The 27,904-nt window shown below is 47.7% G+C and overlaps 1 protein-coding gene across 2 annotated transcripts in view; it reads left to right on the top strand.

The window, feature by feature from the left end:
• Positions 1 to 8,159, top strand: part of LOC147664879 (uncharacterized) — a 97,794-nt gene extending 89,635 nt beyond the window's left edge. For both annotated transcript variants that reach the window (XM_086949932.1, XM_086949933.1), the window contains one exon: positions 5,395 to 8,159. In XM_086949932.1, coding sequence (XP_086806058.1) covers positions 6,494 to 7,429 — 936 coding nt within the window. In that variant the 5' untranslated portion in view covers positions 5,395 to 6,493 and the 3' untranslated portion in view covers positions 7,430 to 8,159. The remainder of the gene's footprint in view (positions 1 to 5,394) is intronic.
• The last annotated feature ends 19,745 nt before the right edge of the window (positions 8,160 to 27,904 follow it).

Below are 27,904 nucleotides of genomic sequence, written 5' to 3'. Positions count from 1 at the left end.
TTTACTTTGGCTGCCGCCGCCGCCGCCTTCTTCTCTGCTACCCCATTGACTGCAGCTGTGGCGGCATTCTCCTCGGAGTTTCCTGCTCCTTTCGTGGTCCTGGTGCTCCTCGCGTGAGTCTTAGGAGCCATGTCTGTTCTCCCTGCCTCCGACTCAAGGACGCTCTCCGCAGACAAAGCACCTCTCAAATCCCGCTTGTCCGGACAGCTGGGTATACACCTGACCTCAGCACCTCCGATGATTCCCCTCGATCCTGGACCCGCGGAACCAAGCCAAGTCAGCAAGGTCCAGCGAGCCCAGCGTGCGCAGCCTGTCTCCGCCCCTCGCTCGCGGACACCGCCGCTGCTGCTGCCTCCTACAAACAATAGCCGCATCCAGCCCTCCTGTGTTCTCTGAAGCTCGTGCAATCCGTGGGCAAGTCTCAGGTAGATCGTTCCGTTAGCTTACGCTCCGTTAGCTTTCCGTCCGTTGTGGAAGGTGTCCGTTAATCCGCTATTCGTGAGGTAGTGGGAGCGGCGTTCTCAGGCTGCACCCGGCGGCACCTTCAATCCGCCATCTTGGTTTTTCTCCTCCAGCAACCAGTTTTTCGGTTACGTTCTTTGTCGTCGGGGCGCTGAGGGCGAAGGCCTCCGGGAACCTGGTGTTGTAATCTACCACCACCAAGGCGTATGTATGACCTTGTGAGGTGCGGGGTAGAGGACCAATCCGGTCCATCCCCACCCTCTCCCATAGGTTGCCTATTATGGGTAGTGGTTGCAGGGGCACGGCTGGAGGTCTGGTTAGGTTTTTCTTTTGGCACACCTCGCATTGTCGACAATATGCCTCGGCCTCCTTGTAGATGCCTGGCCAATAGAAGAGCCTCACTATATTTTGCGTAGTTTTCTCGGTCCCACTATGCCCAGCAGTTAGGTGTGTGTGGGCATAGAAAAGTATCTGATCCCTAAATTCCTTCGGTACTACCCGTTGGGTGGGATCCCCGGCCTTCCCTTCCCTGTACAACAGGTCATTTTCTATTCTGAATCTGGGGTACCCCTGGGAGGGTGTGGTCTGGGAGATGTGAGCCGCCTCCCACGCATTCATAAGGGAAGCATCATTGGCCGGCCTGAGCAAATTTGAAACCCCTATCCAATACCCAGGGTCCTATGGACAGGTACGCCCCTGCAGGGAGGTCTTTTAGTTCTCTTTTAAACAGTGATAGGAAATTGGGGTTATCTACTCCTATTATTAACTCCTCTGGTAAGGACCCCACCACCCCCACTTTTACCGACAAGGCTCCCTACCTATCGGGTGAAGGGTAATGCGAGCCATGGGGTAGGGTTTGACGTCACCGTGAACGCATCTAATGTGTACAGTGCCATCGTGTCCTATTTGAGAGGGGTGCAACAGTCTTTCCTGGATTACGGACTGCCGACACCCGGAGTACAACAGTGCTTTCACTCGTTTACGATTTACCAGTACCCTTACGTAGAATGAAGGGCCCATTTCTGCCGTGTACATCACTGCTTTGGGTATGTAGCCAACCTCCATAGGTTCTTCAGTGGTTCTTCTGCATGGGCACATCCGGGCTATATGGCCCCAGTCCCCACACTCAAAGCATTGGGGCCCCTTCATTGTGGTTGCTTCCGGTCTATAGGGTCGTGGTTTGGGGGGTACTGGGACCGGCTTCTTTTTTTCTAGTTTCGTAGGAGTTGCGTTGGATTTGACACTCCTGTCGGGTTCCCAAGGGAAAGTTCGGGGCGCTGCCCGAGTATAGTTAACAGCCATCTCGATGGCTTGAGCAGCTGTTAGTCCGGGGTGCTGTCTCACCCATCTCTGGGTGCCATATGGCAAGGCTTCCATGAACTGTTCAAGGATGATACTGGACATGACTTCATCTTTGCTTCGGCTCTCTGGTCTTCGCCATTTCTCAGCGGCCATCTTAAGTCTTAGATACAAAGTTTTGGGATTCTCTCCCGCTGTTCCCTTCTCTTTTCTAAAGCGAAGCCTATAGGCCTCTGCATCCAGTCCTAGGTGGTCCAGAATCACCTCTTTTATGTCGTAGTAGGAGGAAGTCCCAGCATAGTTGGCAACCTGATATGCAGTCTGGGATTCTCCTGTCAGTAATGTCAGTAATGGGGCCAAGAAGAAGGGCCACTTTTCCTCGGGCCATCCACAGGCTCTTGCTGCCCGTTCAAAGTTTATGAGAAACGCGTCAGGGTCCTCCCCTGACACGTATTTCTGCAAAGCCACGCCTAAGGGGTGTGGCCCGACTGGTCTTCTGTCCATGGGGATTGTGGAGCTTGTGGGCTGTACCACCTTCTGTAGATTGTCCATCTGCTCTGTCGTAGTGTTTCGGAATAAAGCCCGGTCGGCATCTGCTGTGTTGATCTGCTGGCTGATTGCCCATTCCAGCTTTTGTTGCCCCTCTATTAGAGTCTGGATCACCTGGTCCATATCCTTGGTCGGTTCTGAAGGGGCGAATCCCACTTCTGACACCAGTGTGGGCGTGGGAGTAGGGAGGACCGTGACACCAGGGAATGAGGTTAAAGATGGTTTTATTGTTATAAGTCTCTGGGGTTTGGACATGAACGTCTTTCTGGTCCGAAATGTCAATCTCTCGCGGGCAAAAGCGCTGGGGTCCGTGGCGGCGATCTTCTCCTGCTTTGGTGGGTCCGGGTGTGGTCGTCGCTCTGGATATCGCCGGTTCCGTGACCATGCAAGAGACCAACAAAGAGGGAGGCTGTTAGTTCCAAGTCCTCTAGGGGGTTGCACCAACGCCGCCGTACCTGTGACAGCCACACTCCTCCCTCGGGAGTGTGGCACTGCGCTTCACGGGGTCGTTGGCTCCTGGCTCTCCTCCGCTCCCCGCTCCTCCGTCTCCTCCGTCTCCTCCAGGATGTTCTTTCGGGTTGTCGCCTCCTTCGTCTCCTCCGCTTGCACTACTCCGCTCTGCTCCGCTTGCTTCCACCTTCCGCTCCTCCGGGGTGATCACACACCCCGTGTACATCACTTCCCGGCCTTTGACCAATCTTGGCCCTCTGACGTCCTTCGGGGGCGTGGCCTCCTCCTCAGATTCGAATGCCCAGTTAAAGGAGCCGCTGTTCACTTCATCCTCGTCGTCAGGGTCGGTCTGACTGTCCTCCCATTGTTTAGTCTGTAAATAAGGAGGCGATGCATGGTCAGCAGGGCAAGGAATCCACCAGTCACGAGGGGTACGCATCCCTACCTCGTTACAGTGATAAAAAGGCATGCTTTTTTTAATGACAAAATGAAGGACATATATTCCTTGCTGGAGATATCCAATGTCGGAGGGTCAAAGGCCAATCGTCTTGGCATCTATCTGGAGGATCATCAGTTGCTTGACGGTCGACGCAGGTCACACCACCTTACTGTTCCTTCTGGACATGACGGCCGCCTTTGATACCATCTCTACCCTTAGATTGGCTGGGAGGCTCTGGGAAATAGGGATTGAGGGCTCCGCCCTTAATTTGCTTACATCTTTCCTCATGGAACTGGCTCAAAGAGTTACGATGGGTCAATTCCTTTCTGCTCCTAAACGGCTGTTCTGCGGAGTTCCCCAGGGATCCTCATTGAGTCCCACCCTTTTTAAGCTTTATGAAGCCCTGCTTGCCGGGGTTGTAAGATTTTTTGAAGTGTTATCCTATGCTGATGACACTCACATCATGATTAGCATCACTGAGAGTGTTGAAGCTTCAGCAGCAAATTTTAAAAGCGGCATGCAGGCGGTAGCTGCATGGATGGTAGAGAACTATCTAAGACTCAATGGGGATAAAACTGAGATTTTAATTTTCGGAGACAATCAGTAGATTTGGTCCAGGGCCTGGTGGCCAGATACGCTTGGATCTTGCCCTTGCCCTGGCCTCAGTGCCCAAAATTTAGGCATCATAGTTGAAACCTCCCTCTCCTTGGGTCCCCAAATAAATAGAACAGTCTCCACCTGCTTCGGAATGATAAGAACCCTCAGAAATATGTCAATTTCTCTCCTTCTCTGCGCGGAAACAGGCAGTGGTGGCCCTTGCGTTGTCCAGATTGAATTACTGCAATGCCCTTTATGTAGGGATAACTAAGGGTCTCCTACACCGACTCCAACTTGTGCAGAATGCTGCTGCCAGGCTGGTGATGGGCCTTCCTAAATTCCACTCTGTTGCGGCTGCCATCAAGAGCCTTCCTTGGCTTCCTTTGGGTCAGAGAAATGAGTTTAAAGCCCTGTGTTTGGTGCACAAGTCCTTTTACAATATGGGATCAGAAGGCATTAAAAAACTGTTTCGAAGATATGTCCCTGGTAAACAGTTAAGATCTTCCAGCAAGAATTCGGTGACTGTGCCTAGATTCAGGAAATCTAGATGGGGGGGTCCTTTTCGCTGGCTGCGGACAATTTGTTGAACTCCCTTCCTCTTTCAATTTCGATTCTGGAAACTCATCATTCCGTAAGGCCTTGAAGACCTGGCTCTTTACCAATACGGATCTGTAAGCACTGTATCTATGGACACCCCTGATCATGATCCCTATCCGCAGCGCCTTGATGCCCCTTTTCTAAGTTTGCGCTTTATAAATCCTATATTCATTCATTCATTCATTACGTGATAGTATCCTCCCTCTGTTCTTTCGGCATCTTTCATCTCTGGATCTGACTTCTATCTCTTTGCGTCCTCCCTTTTCTGTCTTGTCTACTGCAAGCAAAAGACACAGTACATGTGCGTGGACACACATGCACACAGGGTTTGCTTTAGGGTGGTGCGACTGGTGGAGCCGCGCCTGGTGCTGACCTTGGGGGAACTGTGTTTAGAAGTAACTTATGTGTTTTCAAGCATCTGCCGGAGAGTTTCCTGTGGTGAAAGTAGAAGATAGCCTTTTTTCTCTTTCCTCTGTTTTGTGTTTTTCTTTTCTTGACCCTTCCTTTACTGTTCAATAAATTTGAAATAGTGAATTCCACTGAGCTAACTGGACACAGCGTCAGTCTACAGTGGCATGTAAAGCACTGATTACAACAAGGCGAATTCCTTCGTTAAATAAAATGTCCCTTCCTAGATCCCTTGAAAAAGGAATAGATTAACAGTCTAGGTGGGCAGAGGAGTAAATAACATCTGATAATTCATTAAAAATATTACGAATATCTTATTGTGATGCTAGCCTTTGCCATAGAAATTGACAATTGATAGTGTTGTCTGCTTCTGAGAATCTGTGTTTCTTTCTTAAATATTCACTTCTTTTGCTCTCACATCTTTGATTTCCAGTGATCCCAAGCTCCCGATCTACACTGTTTCACCACTATCAGAAATGCAACTCAAACTGATTTCCTATCTTGTTTTTGTTAATACTTTCTTTCTGCAAAGTATAAGCTCATAAATATTCTTTCTTTGTGTTCATTTACAATATTTGACTCCATTTCTACAGGTGAAAGAAGCATTATCAGAAGAAAGAAGGTTTAAATTGAATGAAATACAATGAAAAGGAATACTTCAAAGAAAGTAAAAACATTCTCGCGCTCTTGAGAAGAAACACATTCTATGTTCCAGGAATGGTGAGAATGTTGGAACGGAAGGAACTCTTGAATGTGAAAGTTGTCAAATCCCGAAAGGAAAATGGCCATAAATGTTTACCAAGTGTCAGTAACTGAGATTGAGGAGAACATTGGCCTCAATTGATCCCCACGCAGTGCACTTCAGAAAACTCAGTGTTGTAAATTCTGTTTGATTGCTTATGAGAAATGCTTTGAAGACCCAAACCCTCCTCAACAGATCGGCATCCGTAGACGTGTTGTGCTGTGACAGGACTGTCAAAGAGACTAATATCCCCGGTTTACAAACGCAAGCTTTTGTCTCTGTCTCCTGGAGATGAGAGGAGAGAAAAGATTGTTAAAAGAAAGTCATTGTAAATACTCTTTCTCAGAGGTCGTTACAGCAAAGATACTGGATTATCATTTCCATAATAGGAAGATTTCACCACCAAGTCTATCTCTTGGGTTGATCCGAGTGGTTTCGAAGTATCCCGGACCGCCAAAGTCAATCATGTTTCTGCCTTATCCGATGAGCGTAAAAAGCATGTACTGGCACATAAAGCTTAAAAGGAGCCAGTGTTACGCTATTGATAATTCATAAACCACCCTGGCATGCCCAAATAATTTGTCATTACATGTATGAACAAACATACCTAACAGGCAAACACTAAAGTCCAAAGAATTTATCAGTGCGTTTAAAACTCCTAAATCAAATGTGATAAACTAGAATCACTAAATGAGAATAATTAAACTTGAGAGAACTCACCCGGGCATAACTTGGAGAAAAGTAATCCATGAGAAGCCTCTTAATCAATACAAGGGGCTCCTCAGTGAAAGTTAATAAGACAGATTAGATAGGTGCCTTTAAAGGTAGGAAAAAAAACTATCATTAGTTAAATACATATGTTTAGAAGAGCATCTGAAATGTATTTTAGAAGTTAATGCTGAGTTGTAACATAAACAAGTACACAATCAGAAATCAGATTCAGTCTTAAGATGACATGTATCCAGGAACAAACCCAAATTGGAGAAACAAACAACTCCAGTTTAATTAAACACGAGAGAACTCACACTGGACAACAACCTTGTCAGTGCTCTGAATGCTGGAAAAGCTTCATTCATAAATCCAGCCTTACTGTACATGAAAGAACCCACACTGGGCTCCAACCGTATCAGTGTTCTGAATGGCAGAAAAGCTTCAGTCGGAAAATAACTCTCACTCACCGTGAGAGCTCTCACACTGTACAAAAACCTAATCAGTGCTTTGAACGTCAAAAATCTTTTTGTCAGAGACTCAATTTAATTCAACATGAGACAACCCACACTGGGCTCAAACACTATCAGTGTTCTGAATGCCAAAAAAGCTTCAAACTGAAAAAGACTCTCACTAGACATGAGAGAACTCACACTGGCCAAAAACCTCATCAATGCAATGAATGCCCGAAAAGATTCAGTCGGAGATCAAGTTTAATTGAACATGAGAGAGCTCACACTGGACAAAAACCTTATCAGTGCTCTGAATGCCCGAAAAGCTTCAGTCGGAAATCTACTCTCTCACAACATGAGGTAACTCACACTGGGCAAAAACCTTATCAGTGCTCTGAATGCTTTAAAAGCTTCAGTCAGAAATCCAACCTTACTGTGCATGAAAGAACCCACACTGGGCATAAACCGTATCAGTGCACTAAGTGCCAGAAATGCTTTCGTCAGAAAGACCATCTCATTCAACATGAGAAAACTCATACTGGACAAAAACCATATCAGTGCTCTGAATGCTGGAAAAGCTTCAGTTGGAAACCCAACCTTACTGTACATGAAAGGACCCACACTGGGCATAAACCGTTTCAGTGCTCTGAATGCCACAAAAGCTTCAGTCATAAAATAAATCTCACTAGACATGAGAGAACTCACACTGGGGAAAAACCTTATTAGCTCTCTGAATGCTGGAAAAGTTTCCGTTGGAAATCTGGTCTCACTCAACCTGCGAGAACTTACCTGGAAAAAACCTTGTAATTGTTCTAAATGCCAGGGAAGTGTCTGCTGAAGATTCAGTTTTATTCAACAAGAGAGAACCCATAATGAGAAAGAAATGTTTGAACCTCCAACATGAGCTCCAGTACGCTGCTTGTCTCACACCACATTCCATGTTCTGGCTCGTATCATCAACTTTGAACCATCTCCATAACTTGAAAGCTCCGAAGACTTCGCAGCTGTTGTAACTGCCTGAAGTTTCATGCATTTTGAGGGCCGGAAGTTCAGGTTCAACTTGATGACCCAACTCAACTCTGTGGGAATTTTGGCACTTCAAACCACTTCTGAGCCACTCGTCACATTCTGAGACTGATTCATCCAAAAACCATGCATCAAATTCAAGTGTTGATCATCACCAGAAACTAAACGTACCTTTGTCCCCTCGAGCGAAGCTAGCAAAGTCAGCTACAATTTTGTATGTGACTTCCTCATTGATTCAGTGGTCTGCTTTTTTTTTAATTCATTTACCTTTTTCTTCGGATTTGACAGTTGTATTTCTAATTGATAATCCTTTAGTCACAGCCTTCCTTTAGATTTTGCTTCTGAATAATTGTTAAATATTCTTTTTTATCTAAACTTGGTTTGAATCTTAAAGTTCCTTGTCTATTTTTAATAAACTGTATTGAAATGAGTGACTTCCACTGTTTTGCTTTACCTTCGGGCGTGCCTTAGGCCACACTGCTCAAGCTAGGTTACCCAAAGCGAGCTAAGATCACTTTAGTAGAAGACACATTTACCTTTGCTGACCAACGTTTGGGAAAAGCAAAGCAGTTTGACTCTAGAAAGGACACTAAGGTTACTCTCTTAGGTGGCATCTGCACCAACTGTAGATGCAAAAAGCAAAGATTATCAGGGAAGCTGTTGGTGTCTATGCCCCCAGAATTTGAGACTGCCAACCTCTCTCAAACAGTTGAAAGAGCTAAAGATGCACCCGTCAGACATTCATGTCTCAGCAACTAAGACTGCTCGCTCCTGTCATACAACACTCACACTGTTATCTGAATTACACTCCCTGTGCAATGTACAAACTTTTACATAAACAAGTTGTGTTGTGCTTGTTTCCTTCCCAGTGTAAGAATTGGCTTCTGTAGTTTGGTTTGTCCTGTTCCCATCATGCACTGGGACAGGAACAGACTAATTTGCATACAGTCAGGTTCTGAAACTGGGATGGTGCAGTGAGCTAAAAAACTGTGTTGGATCTAGCCCAGATCTTTTGACTGGGTGAGAGCTTTCTGTTTAATTCAGAGACTCTGTCCCTCACCACCCCTTTTTGTAAATATTTTTGTCCACCCTAAGCGTGGAAGGGTATTCTCAGATGTGAGACCCTTGCTCATTGCACCATCAGGATTCAAGCAAACCGGGCCGAAGACGGCTGTAATGCCAGAAACCGGTCCCCGGGAGCTTGTTTCCTTCCCAGTGTAAGAATTGGCTTCTGTAGTTTGGTTTGTCCTGTTCCCATCATGCACTGGGACAGGAACAGACTAATTTGCATACAGTCAGGTTCTGAAACTGGGATGGTGCAGTGAGCTAAAAAACGGTGTTGGATCTAGCCCAGATCTTTTGACTGGGTGAGAGCTTTCTGTTTAATTCAGAGACTCTGTCCCTCACCACCCCTTTTTGTAAATATTTTTGTCCACCCTAAGCGTGGAAGGGTATTCTCAGATGTGAGACCCTTGCTCATTGCACCATCAGGATTCAAGCAAACCGGGCCGAAGACGGCTGTAATGCCAGAAACCGGTCCCCGGGAGCTTGTTTCCTTCCCAGTGTAAGAATTGGCTTCTGTAGTTTGGTTTGTCCTGTTCCCATCATGCACTGGGACAGGAACAGACTAATTTGCATACAGTCAGGTTCTGAAACTGGGATGGTGCAGTGAGCTAAAAAACGGTGTTGGATCTAGCCCAGATCTTTTGACTGGGTGAGAGCTTTCTGTTTAATTCAGAGACTCTGTCCCTCACCACCCCTTTTTGTAAATATTTTTGTCCACCCTAAGCGTGGAAGGGTATTCTCAGATGTGAGACCCTTGCTCATTGCACCATCAGGATTCAAGCAAACCGGGCCGAAGACGGCTGTAATGCCAGAAACCGGTCCCCGGGAGCTTGTTTCCTTCCCAGTGTAAGAATTGGCTTCTGTAGTTTGGTTTGTCCTGTTCCCATCATGCACTGGGACAGGAACAGACTAATTTGCATACAGTCAGGTTCTGAAACTGGGATGGTGCAGTGAGCTAAAAAACGGTGTTGGATCTAGCCCAGATCTTTTGACTGGGTGAGAGCTTTCTGTTTAATTCAGAGACTCTGTCCCTCACCACCCCTTTTTGTAAATAGTGCTTTGTGAACAGGCTTTCACCCCCCTTTGTATGTAAATGAGCTTCTGTGATCAGACACCCCAGGCTCCCATCTCTTCTACTGCGGATGATAATGTGAGAACTGTAACGAGATCACAAACAAGGGCTGTATTGAGAAATAATTGTCTTCCAAGTCACACAGTAGTTTGTAGTTCTTTATTAGTCTTTTATATGTACATCCCCCAAACCCATTCTGCAAACATTGGACATCACCTAAGTTGCCCTGTATAAGTTCTTCGTTGGTGTAAGTTCACCCCTAAATACCTGAAGATGTCATGGTGCCACCCCAGTGCTAATTGGGGCAGCACTTCCTGTTCTAAGTTGTGAGTTTGCGCATGGGATATAAGCTGGATGTGGTCAAATTTAGCCTCAGTCCGGAAGACCTACCAAAATCGCCCAGAACCTCCATCACCTGCTGTAGATACGCATGCACGTACCTGAGATACACAAATGCATCATCCGCATACAGTGAAATGACCTTCCACTGTGGCCCACTTGGTATACCAACTGCTGGGTCCTGTGAACGAAACAGACCAGCAAACAGGACCATGGCTAGGGCAAAAGTAATCGACAGCGGGCATCTTTGCTGTGTGCTTCAAAAGAAACTGAGATCTCTGCCTGTCCGAATGCGGACCAGTGGGTTGGTGTAGAGTAGATTTATCCAGTGCAATATTTCTGGGCCTAGTTTCATGTGCATCAGCATTTTCGTTCAGTTAAACAACCCCAGGGTGTCGAAGGCCTTCTCTATATTTAGTGAGAGTGCTGTGTATGGAGGCAATTCATGAAGATTATGTTCCATCAGCCAGAGAGGCGCCATAGGTTTAGACATGTTTTTCTCCCAGGTACAAAACCATTCTGGTCTTGATGCCAATGTAGAGAGGCAGGGGAGCAACCTGTTTGCAATGACCATCCTGCGAATCCTGTGGTCGTTGTACAGTGGCCAATAGAAGTGTAGCTCCTGGGGGTCCCTGTTGGGCTTAGGCAGGACCAATATCATAGCTTCTGTTAGAAGGTGATTCTGACTCTCTGGGCCGCCCGGATTTTTCACTTTTTGAGCGCCTATTTGTTGAGCTTTTACTGTGGGAGAGCCTCATAAGTTGAGACTCACCCACCGTGAACTCATTTTTTTGTCAAATCTGTTTATTGGCATTTATATTATTTAGGCATTACAATAGGTGCAGCATTTCATACATCACATCTAATTGGTATGTTGCGCTTTCGTGTGTGGGCAGAACAACATGTCCTTTAGGCGCTGCAACGTTTCAGCTGGAGTAAGGGGCACTAGGCTGCTTACATGCAGACACAAGTGTACTTGCTTGTGCACACGTTTACGGGCTGCGCAGGGGAGATTCCTGGCGTGCGCAGCCCAGGAGCAGCTACAAAGTGAATGGTGTGGCAGGACTTATGCAGAATTGCGTGGTGACATGGAATAGGCTTTATATACTGGGAAGAAACATGCCAGGGAAAGTCAGTGTGTTTTACTGTTTTCACTTCATTATTCTTCTATGGGGATGTGGAGCCCATGGGCTAGTGACACTTTCCTAAGAGCTACAAATTCTAGACACACAGTAAAGTCCACTGTAACTTGTCTGAGAAGAATTATTCTGCAGAGTCCATAGTCATATTTGTAATGCTTCTGTGTCATCCAGAAATGCTATATTTCTCTGAATCAGCTCATAACCAGGGCCTGGCTGGGGGATAACTCTGCCAGGCTGATTTAAAGACCATCCTCTCCAAGCCGTGGCCTCAGAGGCCCAGTCCAGCACAACAAGCATTGCAAGGGCGAGGGCCTCCACCCCAAGAAGAGAAAATGGGTGGAGCTACAGGTTCATCCATCAGTAGCTGACACCTGGTGCCAGACACTAGGTCCCTCTAGAGGGAAGGCAGCCTGGGGGAAGTGGCTCTCAAAGACCATGTGGCAGGAGACCCTGGATGACGCCATTTTGATCAAACCCAGAGGCCTGGGCAGGAAGGAGGGAGCAGGGGCAGAGAAGTGATGTGTTGCTGTGTGATAGGTCAAACAGAGACTTCCTGCCAGACCCCTCCCCAATTCTTTAAAAGTGTTTTCACAGGAAGAGGAGATCTTTCTGTGGTGTGGTCTGCTGAGGCAGAGGGTGTTGGAGCCCGGCACAATGGGCTTTTGGAAGGAGGAACCCACTGACTGTCCCAGGATCCTGAAAAGTGCCTGGAGAAGAGACCAGGACCAGTGCGCAGAAGCAGGGGCCTCTTTGCAGGGAGAAGAGTGGCCCAGGAGGAGAACCAGGTGAAAGTCTGGTGCAGGGAGCCAGTGAAGACAGCTCCCTGCTGAATCCACCCTCTTGGAGACCAGGAGGGGGAGGAAAAGTGCTCCCAGAGACTTGGGTGCGTCACCAGGAGCAAGAGGAGGCCAAGATGACCAAGATCAGACCCCTGGGGGCTGATATATGCCCCCCAGAAGGTAGGCAACCTTTGACCTCTGCCATGACCACCGACGAAGCGTGTGGGGCTCCGCCACCGGTCCAGAAGAGGCCCCTGGGGATGGTCAGGTCCCAGGTGCTGCCCCCCAAAGAAGTGAATTCGGGGGCACCGTAGCATACCCTGTGAAGGTACTCCGGTGGGTTGCCACGAGGCGACTGCGGCCCCTGCCGAACATGAAGCCGGGGAGTGCCGTCGCACTCCCCGTGAAGATGTGTGAGGGGCCCTGGATCCCAACTCCGGGCCCCGTGTGTGGAGGAAGAGTCGGTGGAGCGCCGTCGCGCCCTCCCCCCCCCACCGCGAAGATGAAAGTTGGGGCCCGGGAGAAAAAGGAGGCTGGGAGAGTGCAGTCACACTCCCCCGAGGACTGACCGGGCCAGCACGAGTCTTCGGGTCTACCTGCAGAAGCGGGCAGACCAGAAATGTGGAGCTAGCTCCCGCAGCAGCACACAAGGGTGTTGGCCGTGCGGGAAGCTGGCGGGAGCAGCCGGGGGGGCTCCCCTGGCTGCCCTCCAACGGGAAGTCTGGAGGGGGTCCTGGGTGGGACCGGGACTCCGAATGGAGCGAGAGGTGTGCACGGTGCCTGGTGGGACCGGGCCCCCAACAATGCACAGATCGGCCGGGGGTGGCTCCCCGAGCCGTAACATTCACCTGGGGGTCCGGACCCTCCAACACAGCAGCGGGTGAGCAGCTACTATGATATTCAAGTGTGCCCATAATGCCTTGTAGGCCAGGACCGGCCTGCAAGGGAAAACCGCATTTGCTCTACTTGTAGTGGCCCCAGGAGGATGGGGTCACCACCACACATGTGCAAAGGTGTAGGGGGAGCTGCTGGAGAAGCGCAGTCACCCTCCAGCACGAAAAGACGTTCCCCTCTCAGTCTCATGGGGACTAAGAAGAATAACCGCTCAAGGGCTCAGCAAGGAGTCATCTACACCCCCATGGCCGTAACTTTTGTTCTTCAGCTGGGAGAGCTTTAGGGACTGCCTCAAGGTGTGAAATGCTGAGTGGGGGGCATCCTCTGGAGGTGAAGAGGTGTAATTGCACCTGTAGTGCATTTACTAACGTTAGTTATTTCTTTCAGAGGACTGTCGGTCAAATGTGTAATGTCAAGTACCTGTGTATGGTGATAAGCAAAGTGGGGTTATGTTGCCAGGTATTCCTATTAGGGTGTCTGGCTGTATATGCTTAATCCTGTGATTTCATCTGAGATGCCTTTAGGGGCTGTAATTCCAACGCATTCTAACGTCCAAGAAAAATGATGAGTACTGTCATTTTAAAGTGATGCTTAAACATGTGTTCTTGCTGCCCAGCTTAGGTGAAGAACCCAGACTGGTAGCCCTTAAGATGTAGAGGTGTATATTTCATGGTCAGTAGGAAATGCTCCGTCAGGGTTGTGTGTCACAAAGGCAGGTGTACCTATTTTAAATGCTTGTTGAGCTAACAGGGTGGGTCACCACTGGGATGATACCAGTGCGCAGGGCCCTCGCTCCAGGTAAGGTTCAACTAACTGCATTTGGGGGTAAGATGATGTGCATACATGGGAGTGGTGGTACTGGACCCCACCCCCCTGCGGAAGGGGTGGAGATGTTACGGAATGTCACAAAGTAATTCCAACAGCTTATGTATATTTGTAAATTGGTGCATAGTATTGAATAGTGTGTGTTTAATAAATGTACTCTTACTTTTATAAAGCAAAGTACAGACTGAACAATCAATTATTGAGTGTTACTGCTGCACACCTGTAATGGTGATTACTAGCACACACCACCTCCCTTGAGTAAGCCTCAGACTGCTCTGCAACGCTACCCTGAGAGTCAGGCGCTGCAATTGGGCCTTTGGTTCCCAGTGAAGGACAAATGTAGTCGTGTTCAGTTCAAATGCTTTTATTCGGGTTGTCAAAACAAACCATATCAGCAGAACAATAAAACATACATTCATTAAAATAAAACATCAAAGTTACAAATTTGTCATTACAACTACAACTATACATCCCTCCTTAGTACTATACATATGTTCCATACCGTGCACCCTTCAGAAAGATCTACTTTAATGTATTTCGCTATTCATATTGTATTTTTTACATAATAAAGTGGCGAGTGCAAAAGATTTGTGCAAAGTTTGCAACAGTGCAAAATACAACAGAAAAATGTCATATGCTTACAAAAAAAGGAGTAGATATAGTTTAATTTGTGCAAATAAGCTTTAGTGCAAAAATGCATCAATAAGGTACAATATACTTCCATCATCACCAGAGTTTTTGAGTAGAGCAGTATGTAAGATAAGCTTTGGTAGCAGCTAAAATTTCTATCTAAAATATTAGTGCAAATTTGGCAGAATTATTTAAAATTCAACAATTCCAAAAATTAAAATAAAATACAATTTCAGTTTAAAACTTTTTGTGGTTATTCATAAATGATTACATCAGATAATTATAGATTTCCTGGCGGCTATACATTTCATTATATACGTTGCAACGAAAAAACAAATATCTAGACTTTCTAATGACAACATTCATTTCATAGCTGAATTCATGGATTGAACTTTAGATTTTAAGAAGGTAGGTTTTAAATAAAATTTCCGTAAAAAGTAGTAAAATTTACAAAACAGTAAAAAATGGCATCAGCTTTGTCTTGAGGCACAGTCGCATGGGCATACAGAGTTTGTACCAGTTTTCATGTGTGGAAATGCCACCAGATGGTGCACAATTCCTAGCCTGAGACAAGTTAAAACAAATCGATAAGAGCTGTGTGTCACCATGGAAAGATAAGCCGGATGTGCCTGCCTAAGTTATAGAAGGAAGACTACATCTCCCATAATGCCTAGTGGAAAGGGGATGGACCGCGAAAGGCATATAGTAGCTTGGGAGGCAGAGGTTATCGCACGTGATTCGTCATTGGGAGTCAGCTGGATAGTGGACGCCCTGTCCCCGTGGATCTGCTGCGGAGTTTGTTTGTTTTGTCTTCGCGTAGCTGTTCCTGCTTTGTGGCTGCGAAGCAAGGGTGAGTGCTGGTTTGGAGGAGCTAGTACGCCTGACGCATTTTCCGGCTGGTACTGCCGACGATGTTTGGGTGAGGCGCTAGAGACGCAGGATTGCCCCCTCCGCGGCCTCACAGGGTATCATCATTGTCTGCCTGAAGCAGTTACCGGCTGGTACTGCTTTTCATAGTTGTGTGAGACGCGAGAGACGCAGGATTACCCCCTCCGCGTCCTCACAGGATTTTGTCATCATCATTAAAGGGTAAGGCGCGTGAGATGAAGGATTGCCCCCTCAGCATCCCCTAGTAGGCGTTTGCCTCGTTGCACTCGGCTGAGTGTTACTTACCCCAAGAGACCTGGTGTTTGGGGGTGCTTTTCACTTGAGAGGAGAAGGGGGGCGTACTGTCAGGGTCTAACGGATGTGCCTGCCTAAGTTATAGAAGGAAGACTACATCTCCCATAATGCCTAGCGGAAAGGGGATGGACCGCGAAAGGCGTCCATCCCCTTTTGTAGCCTTTGACAATACCACAGAAGAAATTATCCAACCCTTGATCGCCCAAACCAGATCTGGCTCTCCTTTTGATCCGTGCCCTCCAGGTGTCCTCAATCTCATCTCAGAAGCTATTGCCCCGTCACTAACTATCATCTGCAACGCAATGTTCACATCTGGCACTTACCCTTCAGTATGGAAGGAAGCTACCATAAAACCTCTACTCAAAAAACCCAGTCTAGACCCTTCTCTTCCGGCTAATTACAGGCCTATTGCATGCCTCCCATTCCCGGCCAAGATTTTTGAAAAAATCATGAATCAGCAATTGTCAACCTACATCCACAATAACAACTTACTGGATGACACCCAGTTCGGGTTCCGTCAGGGACACGGCACGGAAACTGCGCTCCTAAAAGCTGCGGACGAGATACGGTCCACAATGGACAATGGAGGAGCCGCAATCCTGATACTCTTAGATCTGTCCCCAGCCTTCGACACGGTCGATCATGCCACCCTGATCGACCGTGTCGCGGCCATAGGAATAAAAGATAAAGCCAAGGAGCTCCTCGCCTCATTTCTGTCCAATCGCCCACAAACGGTGAAGCTGGGCCATTACACCTCCCAGACCTTCTCCTTGCCTTGCGGTGTTCCACAGGGATCCTCGCTAAGCCCGACACTATTCAATATATATGTGTCCGACTTGGCGAGGGTCATCAAATCCCACGGAATTTCCCTCACTACCTATGCAGACGACACGCAACTGGTGTTGTCTGTATACGACGATGGCATTGCAGTAGCGGCGAATTTCCAAACTGGATTGAAGGCAATAAGCTCCTGGATGTCATCAAACTGTCTTAAACTAAATTCTGATAAGACAGAAGTGATGACATTCGGGAGACTGCAACCAATCTGGTCTCCACAATGGTGGCCCCAACAGATGGGACAACCTCCAGAACCAGTAGCTAAGGTACGAAATCTGGGCGTTATCTCCGATAACAAATTGTCCTTCCAGCATCACGCCAACTCGGTGGTTTCATCCTCCTTCCACATTTTAAAAAGGATCAAAAAACTCATCCCTTACTTACCATCTTCTGCAGGCAAAACTTTAGTCAGTACATTAGTTTTTTCCAAAACTGACTATTGCAACGCCTTGCTTCTAAACGCACAACAAAAGGTCCTCAACAAATTACAGACGGTACAGAATGCAGCAGCTAGGACCCTGCTAGCCATTCCTAAATTTGTATCTGTCTCCCCTTACATCCAACAGCTACACTGGCTGCCGGTGAGGAGCCGCATCAAATTTAAAGCTTTATGTATAGCTTACAAAGCTATTCACAACCATGGCCCCCTATTCCTTAAACAAGCCTTCCGTCCACTCGAACACCAAAGGACATTACGTTCATCCTCGGCTCACCTGCTAAGAGTTCCCCACACAAGAAGGGCCAATTGGGGAGACAAACGTTTCACTGTTGCCACTGCCAAACTGTGGAACACACTCCCTCTCCACATTAAATGTGCACCAACTCTGCTCAACTTCAGAAAAAAACTAAAAACTTGGTTGTTTCCAGCCTAACTTCCCCCTCTGACAGAGAAGCTCTGCAACAATAGCGCCGAGACACCTTCGGGTATTTGCGCGCTCTAAAAATCGATAAATAAATAAATAAATATAGTAGCATGGGAGGCAGAGGTTATCGCACATGATTCGTCATTGGGAGTCAGCTGGATAGCGGACGCCCTGTCCCAGTGGATCTGCTGCGGAGTTCGTTTTGTCTTCGCGTAGCTGTTCCTGCTTCGTGGCTGCGAAGCAAGGGTGAGTGCTGGTTCGGAGGAGCTAGTACGCCTGAGGCAGTTACCGGCTGGTACTGCCATTGATGTTTGGGTGAGGCGCGAGAGACGCAGGATTGCCCCCTCCGGGTCCTCACATGGTATCATCATCGTGTGCCTGAAGCAGTTACCGGCTGGTACTGCTTTTCATAGTTGAGTGAGGCGCGAGAGATGCAGGATTGCCCCCTCCGCGTCCTCACAGGATTTCGTCATCATCATTAAAGGGTAAGGCGCGTGAGACGCAAGATTGCCCCCTCTGCGTCCCCTAGTAGGCGTTTGCCTCGTTGCACTCGGCTTAGTGTTACTTACCCCAAGAGACCTGGTGTTTGGGGGTGCTTTTCACTTGAGACTTCGGTCAGGAAGACGCAGGCTTGCACCCTTCTCGACCGCATCAAGTGAACTGGTGATAGTGATTGTGACCATCCCATCTAGAGTCAGAAGACGCCGGATTGCCCCCTCCTGGAACTCTAACACTAATATTTCAATTAGAGATACTCTATTAACTTTCAGAGAAGGAACGGAGAGGTTCCTCATCCTTGGAACCAGCCGGTAGGCTGTCTTTGTTTTCTGCCGTTATTATTATTTCATTGGCCACCTATGAATATTAACTCTTTGTCTTGGTGGAACCAGGGGGAGAAGGAGATTATTGTTTAACTTGGAGAACTGAGAAGTGGAATATTCCCGATCTTCTCTTAGGGACTTATGAATGCACTTCTGGTATGTATGATAGCGGTGTGGTAAAGGAATACGTAGTTTGTGAGTGACATTGTGATAGGAGTAAAACAATTTATGTTCTCCCCTCTCTTAGACCAGTTATGCAGCAGAGGAGAGAAGGACCTCTGAAGAGGGAAGGGGTCGTCTCCTGAGTATTATCAGGTATTGTTTTGAGAATACCAAATAGTTTAGGAGCATAGAGAGAAAAGAGGAGTGTACTAATGTGTGTCCTCTTTTGTTACAGGTCTCCCTATCCCTTCTGCTCCTATCCCTACCTATCCCTCGCTTGACTGCCTTTGTGCTCTGGATGTTTACAGTTAGTCAGAGTCCAGGGACGTCAGGAGGTGGACCCCATTTGAGCATCGTTCCGAACCCGAGGACCCAGCAGCCGTGACAGAATCACGTACCCACGTTAATACACTCTTCCTGGTCTTATGATCAAACTGTTATAAAGCATTTGCGAATCTTCATTGGGACATACGCAATTGGCACACTAGATTCTGACCAGGTCCTAACGTTTAGCTCTCTGGCATACATGGGAAGTATGGGTGTGGCCTTGCTGTATTCCTCCCCCTACCATTCTGAGGTAAACTCTGTAGTTGAGAGGAAAAACTTTGACTTAAAGCAGTCTTTAACAGCAAGGGTATTAGGGTCATGTGGTAGTTGACTCAATTACATCTATGGGGTCCATGGGGCACTCAATAAAATGCCAAGAAAATCCCTAAGGGGTCATTTTCCTTAAGAACTCCTGTTTGTTGTGAGAATGTGGGTAGCAGACCTCGATAATGTCAGCACAGTGCTAGTGAGAACACCATTAGACATCAATGAACGTTTGGCTGTTTTACAGGACGGAGGGGCGTACGGAGGGGCGAAATAGGTATACGGCTGTATACAGACCACTGAAACTAATACGTTTCCTGTACTGTGGCATCCCTTCCCTCTAATCCCGTGCAGCATTCTAAACCCCTAACAAGGATTTTTTTCTGCTTTTAATGCAACCACTTTTGGGTTGCCTATTCCTCTGCCCTATAACTAATTTTGTTATTTGGGAACAAAGGGTTGAAGGTACGGCAGGGTGTTAGTGTACCCTGACCACCCAACACCTTTATTTTTGGTCCTGATGAAAAAACTGTAATTTCCCTGACGGTTTGAAACATGTAGACCTCACACATACCTCACAGATGCATTTGGTCAGAATAAAACCATCACTGTATCGACACGCACTGTTTTTTACTTTTGTCCAGTAGTCCTAGAATAAAATATTGTATAAGCCATACCAGGACAAATTTTAACTCACTGACTTTTTTCTTTACATTCATCACTCACATACCCGCTCCACTGTATCCCAGGTGTTGCAGCACACCTTGATGGCACTCGGCTGTCAAGGTGGCCCCGATGATGAAGCATGTCACCGACCAGGTCGGTGAGTGAGGGGTTTATTAAAAACAAAGAAGGACTTCTTCTTTTTTCATTAGAATTCCATCCCACCGATATCGCTCTTTAGCCTTATCTACGGTGATACTCCTCCTTTTGTTATATAGTGTTTTACAGGACCTCAATAAATTCTGTGGTGCACAAATCAACGTCCAAGAAAAACGTACAGCCACTGGAGAAGTGAAGGTTGTACCGGCAAGACCATCCAGGATCCTGAAGATTGGAGATTTAGTCAGAGAGAACATTTTCGATAAGAAAGAATTTGGGTAATTTTTCAGAGGGCCTGTACCTGTCCTGGCTTTTGAAGGGACTAGAACTGTACTTCTACCACCACTTGCTGTTTGCAGAGACAAAAGGGTTGTCTCATTGATCTGATCAAACCACACTATGTGGCCGATTCTCAACAATAGGATACGTGGGCTGCTAGGTACCCACCCCACTCCTCTTGCTACTGTCAGGAAGTTTGAATGGAAGCTTTATTAACTGCAGAAGATTCCCCTCTGCAAAGAAAAGCTGTGCACAAAGATGAAATAATACTTCTTACTGTTGAAAGAACTGCAACTGTACAGTCGACGAGTACTGAAATCTCAATTCGAAATCTATGTGAATATGCCACAGATCGAGTCATCTCCCAGTTCTACAAAACCTGCTGAGCTGCCAAAAATAGTTCGAACGATGTATGGCTACTTTGTGCATTATGGCAACTTCTCATCGGATTCTAGTGAACCTGAACTGCCACCACTGCTTCTCCCTTTCAAGCTACGACTGTATACTCTCTATCTTTGGCTCAAAAAGACATACTTTGTTGTTCCATGGATCCATCTCTGGATTACATTCACTTTACTGTTTCTGGCCTCTGGATTGGTTTGGTGACTGTCTTTTTCCTGCTCCTGAGCGAACACTATCTCCTAGAACACTCCACAGTACAACTTGTGAACTTGGTTCTGAAACCACATACATCATCGCACCGTGAACTAAGAGACCTGTTCCTGGTGACGATTACAGCAGTTCCAGTTCTGGAAGGAATAGTTTGGGAAAGTGTATCATATGATGTATATAGTCCGAATGAGCTATTGAAAATGTAATATTTGTTTAAAATGTCCTTAAATGATATCATAACCTCTAGTACTTTCTCTGATGAGTGGGACATTGAAACTGTGCATAATTTGACCTAGAGCAATCAGCTGCATTTTTTAATGGTGAATTGTATAATGGTACATCTAATTAAATTATGGAGACATGTTCTATTAACAACATTATGGTCACCATTTCTTACACAAAGCTAGTGTCCCAAGCACTGGTATAATTACAATCAGTGGGAACATTGCACAACACCGCCAAAGGGTAGTTCAAAACGTTTGCACAAATGTTAGCGTATTTTTCTTGTTCAAAAACATGTTTTATTGAGTTTGTGAAAGTCAACACAGGGTTTCCATATGATGATAGACATATAAATCATATATAGAAGGAAAATTACAGTCCATATCTTATGTATCATATGATTACACACATAAAACAAGAACAAATGCTTCACACAGGTCCTAACTCTGCGCCTAGACTTGGGCATTCTATTCTTGGTTACTCGTATCTCTGATACAGGTGTGTGTAATCTGTATAAACCCTCCATCTTTATTGGAATGCTATGACTTCATTCATTAATTGGCAATCCTCTGTGCTGTGCGTCTCCAAGGGAATGTCTCTATATGTGGCCCACTGTTTCCATATTTTGGTGTGCTTCCTTGGGCATCCACGGGCTATGAATACAGGTCGTTCTAACTCCATAGCATAATCCATGCCTCCCTTCCATGTCGATACATGAGGAGGGGAATCATCCTTCCAATGTTTTCCAATATCCCATTTTGCAAGGGTCAGGCCCAAAAATAGTAAATGTCTTTTGTAATGATTATCGAAAATCTCGTCTCTGCAATGCAGGAGCGTGAGTTTGGGAGACTGGGGAATGGCCCATGCTAATACTGTAGATAGGCTTTGAAGCAACCCTCACCGAAAACGATCGAGAGTGGGGCATGTCCAATCTGAGTGTAGGAAGGTGCCGTCCTTAGAGTGACAGCGGAGCACTGAGGAGAGGCGATCAGTCCAGCCCGCCATAATCTATCTCAGGTGTAATACACCCTGTGCAGGTATTTAAATTGAATATAGTGCAGGCGGGTGGCGATTGCAGTTCTACAAGGAGATTGAAGTGCCTTGGACCAGTCGTCGTCTATAGGTCCTATGTCCATGTCCTATGAGGCCCGAAGGGGAGCAAGGGTTGCGGGGCTGTTAGTCACTATGGTATGACAGATTTTGGAGATTCTATGGTCCCTAAGGTCCCCCATCAGGAGCTTGCACTCTAGAGGACTAAACTCAGGTAAGGCCTTAGGGTGTGGCCCCTCATGACATCCCCAAGAGTTGATACTCCAATGTGATCCCAGCCGCTGAACTCCTGTAGGTCTGCTACCTGAGACAGTAGGCAGTTTTCCCACAGCGGGGTCTCCAGCGTAAGATGCCCCCACCAACCCATGCAGTGCAACGTCTGTCAACAAGATGTGATTACCCCCTGTGTTACGGGGTGTGGCCCTTGGTGGTCGATATGCTGCACAGGAGTGGGTATAGAGATGGTTCTCGCATAATCCACCATTCGATCTTATATGCATGTTCATCCCTAGGCCCATATCACCATTCATTCAAGACCTGTAGTTGTGATGCTGCGTAGTAGGAGTGTATGTCTGCAGTGGCGATGCCGCTGAAGTACGTGGATTGCATACATGTGCGCAGGGCGACTCTAGCCGTGCTACTCCCCCCACATAAACTGACTCAATGCTGCATTCATTTACCGAAACCAGGTCATAGGAATGGAAAAAGGATGAGATTGTCATTGATATAGTAATTTTGGCAAAGAAACCATCTTGAAGATGGCCGACCTTCCATAGAGTGAGAGGGGGAGTGAGGCCCATTTTTTCATCTCAGCTTTGACTTTGGTTGTAGATGCTCCAGATTTTTCCTCCAGGAAAGTATTTGACTATTTGATACAAAGATACCCAAGGAGGTAAAGCCTTGTGTTACAATCTTCAGCCCATCAGCCCATCTCCCGCTCCCCAGTGACCCTCTGAGTGGCCATATTTGAGACTTGGTAGTGTTCATGTGTAGGCCTGATGTCTCTCCAGAGATGTGCATGACCTGTAGTATTCAGGGTTCTGTTCAGTGGGGATCGGTCAAGAAGAATAGGATGTCATCTGCTTATAAAGCTATACGATCCGATATGTCCGAAGTCCACTCGAACCCACAATAAAGTGCATTGCATTGTACCTAGGCTGCTAGCGGCTCGATGGCAATGGCAAATTATAGAGGTGAAAGGGGGTACCCCTGACAGATGCCACGCTTGATAGGAAAATGGACTGATGTAGTTCCGGCCACACGCACAGATGCTATAAGGTCTGTATATAACAATCTAATCAATGCAATGAGGTGGGACCCATGTTTAAATGCCTCAATAAGATGAACATACAAGTCCAACTCACCGAATCAAATGCCTTGTCCATATATAATAGGAGCAGGGCAGTTGGTCTGTTTAGACAATCAATAGCAGCAATACATTATGGAGTCTACGGATGTTGTGTCAGGTCGATCTTTGCATATTATAAAGCAACAAGGGGACCCAAGGAGAGTCAACCAGAGACCTTGGGAATCAATTATTTTAAACAACAACGGTCCCTAGAGAAGTTAGAGATAGGAAACCAAACAATTAATATAGACTCAATTGGTACTAAGGGGAGCAGTGTCTCTCTTCAGTGTCTGTGCATAGCGCCCGAGGCTCAGGGCGGAGGCAGAGGCGCTGTATGGGGTGGAATGAACTCTGGGCTCCTCTGTCCTTGATGAGAATCCTTCACCGAGAGGCCTGTCCAGAGGAGGGGCAGAGGAGGAGAGGCCTGTCCAGAGGAGGAGAGGAGGAGAGGCCTGTCCAGAGGAGGAGAGGAGGAGAGGCCTGTCCAGGGGTGCAGAGGAGGAGAGGCCTGTCCAGAGGAGGAGAGGCCTGTCCAGGGGTGCAGAGGAGGAGAGGCCTGTCCAGGGGGGCAGAGGAGGGGAGGCTGTAGCGTTCTAGCTTATGCACGTCACGGCGACGTGACGTACGGCGGCCATGTTGGCGCCGGATGCGCGCGCATCCATTAGCGCGCCGAGAGTTTCACCGAGCAGAAGCGCCGGCCGGCGCTCCTCGGAATTCCTGTACTAAACTTAAATAAACGGAAGTTCAACTACTCCTACTTGCTGTGTGTGGTCATTGGCATCTTTACAGTGGCGACGAGGTCGGGAGGCACAACCGGACGACCAAGAAGGGAATAATAATAAAAAAAAAAAAACGTGAGAACCCCACGTGGCAGCCACGAGGACCAGACGGACCCAGTCACAGTCTCCAGGCCCACCTGCACAAGGGGCAAGGTCTACCTGGCACAGCCCAGCTGATAAGACGAAGCATCAGGACACGGCAGGACACCCGAGGTACAGTGAACCCGAGGAGCGTGGCAGTGCCACAGTCAGTCACAGTAGCGGCGAATAGGCCAGAGAGGCAGCGCAGTCACCCCGCAGTCAAGTTGACACACGCACTAAGCTCCTGTAAATCCACGCCAGGGGAGCGCAGCGCTGGCTACCAAAGAGGAGGAGGTGGGGACCAGAATCAAGAGTCCCCAGGGAGATACGCACACAGGGATCAAGGACAGCACCCCAGGCAGCCCCACGGGCAAAGGCACCGATATAACAGTCACCAGGGAGGTGAAGATGAGTACACCGGCGGGGTATGCGATAGCACCTGTACAATTCCTACCGAAACCCGGAGAACCACTGATGAAGTGGGAGGACTGGAAAGAATACATAGACAATTTCATAGGGGTCCTGAAGGACGAAAATGAAGAAAAGTTCACCCCTCAAAGAAAGAAACGTATCCTGTTGCTTAATCTAGGTCCAGAGGGACTCAGAATTTACAAGAGCCTGGTACCGAAAAAAAGAGAAGACACCGACGACGATGTGTATGCACACGCAGTGGAAGACCTAGATGAACGTTATCGCCCCACCATCTGCGTTTCAGTGGACAGATATAATTTCCAGCAAAGGAAACAAAAGGCGGGAGAAACCGTTGAGGAATATGTAGCGGCCCTGAGGAAACTGGCGGCCACGTGCAAATACGCACTGTGGGAAGACGAGTTCATCAAAGACCAGATTGTCATGCACACCACGAGCGCAAATGTACAAGACAAGCTGTGGGCCAGCGGCGACACTACACTCAAAGATGTGTTAGTCATTGTAAAGAGGGCGGAACTCGCACGGAGGTGCGCAAATGCAACTAAGAAGGAAGTGGCCACCCCGACCATGGTGAACAGAATACAAGAAGAGGAACACTGCAAAGACCAGAGAAGCAAGCCACCAGGGATCAAAGGAACCAACAGATGGCAAGGGAAGCAGGCGAACAACGAGAGCAAGAAGACGTGCTACAGGTGCGGAAGTTGGTCCCATGAAGCACATGATAGGAGATGTCCGGTGTTCCGGGCCAAATGTCTACACTGTGGCATCGTAGGCCACTATGAGAAGGTGTGTAGGAAGAAACAGCAAAAGGGAATGGTGAAATATGTCGCGCAAGGTGATGAAGACCTGGAGGAAGTCGCAGAAGAAGAAGTGGTCACCGTCTTATGCATATACGACCAGGTACTGAGTGTGGACGGGAAAAGGTCGACCAAACCTGTCCTAGACATGTCCATGGGCGGCATCACCATCACAGTGGTGGCAGACACTGGATCTCCATTTACCATTATTCAACGGGCAGTATGGGAAGTAGAGTTCCAACCCCAGTTGGGCCCAGAATTGGAGAAATTAGACATTCGGCCGGTCACCTACAATGGTGATCGCATACCCATGCTGGGATTCCGACGCCTGTTGTTCGAGTTCAGAGGCCGATCTGCATGGTGCAAACTATACGTCGCGGAAAAAGGACCCTCCGTCCTAGGATGGCTAGACCAGGGCGACCTGGGAATAAAACTAGACCCCGGAGGGAAGGAACAAATTCTACACACAGAACAGGAGGAATGGCCGGACATGAACAGATGGAAGGAGAACTACCCGAAGGTGTTCGGAGGCACGGTGGGGAGAATGGAGAAGTTCCAACATAAGATCGTGCTTAAGGAAGGAGCCATCCCAGTTGCACACAAGGTGAGAAACGTACCAATAGCAGTGAGAGAAGCAGTCCAGGCGGAACTCCAAGAATTGGAGAGGAAGGGCATAATAGAACCCATCACCTGCGCTGAATGGCTGGCGCCCTTAGTAGTGGTAATGAAGCCCAACGGGAAGGTCAGGCTCTGTGTGGACCTGAGAGAACTGAATAAAAACATCGTAGTGGAGAAATTCCCCCTTCCCAGAATCGAGGAGATGCTGGCCAAGACCAGAGGAGTAAGGTGGTACTCCACTATTGACTTGACCTCGGCCTACCACCAAATAGCACTGCATCCGGACAGCAAAAGCCTCACATCCTTCATCACCCCGTTCGGGTGCTACCGGTTCTGTCGCATGCCGTTCGGGCTGGCCTCGGCGGCTGCAGTCTTTCAGAAAATGATGCACCAACTATTCAGAGACTGCCAGGCTGTCCAGTACTTCCAGGATGACATCCTAGTGATGGGGAGTGATAGGATGGATCATGACCGGAAGCTAGAGAAAGTACTACAAACACTGGAAGTCAAGGGCCTTACAGCAGAATGGTCAAAATGTCGGTTGGGCCTGCAATCGGTGACATACCTAGGCCATGAAATCGGACAACAAGGGGTCACACCAAAGGCGGAAAGCGTAAGGGCCATCGCTGAAGCACCGCCCCCCAAGAACAAGGAAGAAGTCAGGTCGTTTTTGGGAATGGCGGAGTACTATAGTAAATTCGTGGTACACTTTGCCTCCAAGACCTACAACATGAGGTTGCTGACCAGGGAGAGCACGGCGTTTCAGTGGACACCGGAAGCCCAAGCAGAGTTCGAAACCATCAAAAAGGATGTCACGGGAGCCATACCGCTCAAAGGGTATGACCCACAGGGCACCACGGTGCTCACTACCGACGCCAGTGACAAAGGGCTGGGCGCTGTGCTCATGCAAGACCGAGGAAGAGGGGACATGGAGACAATCAGCTTCGCATCCAGGGCATTGACGGATACCGAAAGCAAATACAGCGTTATCGAGAAGGAGATGCTAGCGGTGGTGTGGGCCATGGCGAGGTTCCGGCAATTCTTGTGGGGTACCCGATTTCTGCTTAAGACAGATCACAAGCCGTTGGTAAAAGTATTAACATCATGCGGACATGCCAGTGCCACACCCAGGATATCCAAAATGTCCTTAAAGTTGCTTGAATTCAGGTACGACGTGGAGTACATCCCAGGGAACCGGAACCGAGTAGCGGACTACTTGAGTAGAGCAGCGGCCATGGAGCCTGGAGAGGAAGACCCTGCAGACAGAGGGGAGATGGTAGCTCTCATAGAAGACCAGGAGAGGCTAATTAGCCAACAAGAATGGACCGAAGCATATGAGGAAGATACTGACATTAAGGAAGTGAAGACGCACATCATACAAGGGTGGCCAGACAAGAGAAATGTGAAGACGAGCCTTAGGCCATATTACGAAGTGAAGGAGGAACTGTCAGTAGGAGACAAAGGGATATTCATCGACAGAGGAGACAAGGTGATTCCCCCAAGGAACCTCATCAACAAGTTATTGGACTTACTACATGAAGGCCATTTGGGCATAGGAAAACTCAATGCCAGATCGAAACAAAATTACTGGTGGCCAGGTATGGACATAAGAGCAGAGAGGCACGTCAGGGAGTGTCCACAATGTCAGGGAGCCGACAATACATTGAAACCACTACGTCCAGCTCTTGGAAAGTTCGATTCTCCCTCCAACCCGTGGGAAGAGCTGTCCATAGACATTTTAGGACCTGTGTTAGATGACCAGGGCATGCAGAAGTATGTGTGTGTCCTCATAGACCGATACTCCAAGTGGCCAGAGCTAAAGGTGGGCGAGTCCATGGACACGGAGAATATCCTGAAGTTCCTGTCCGAAACGTTCACAAGGGAAGGTATTCCTAAATCCACCCTAAGTGACAATGGGCCACAGTTCACGTCGGAG

The sequence above is a fragment of the Lissotriton vulgaris genome, unplaced genomic scaffold (assembly GCF_964263255.1).
Source record: "Lissotriton vulgaris unplaced genomic scaffold, aLisVul1.2 SCAFFOLD_690, whole genome shotgun sequence".
Classification (NCBI taxonomy): Eukaryota; Metazoa; Chordata; class Amphibia; order Caudata; family Salamandridae; genus Lissotriton; species Lissotriton vulgaris.
This window is presented reverse-complemented; position numbering and strand designations above follow the sequence as displayed.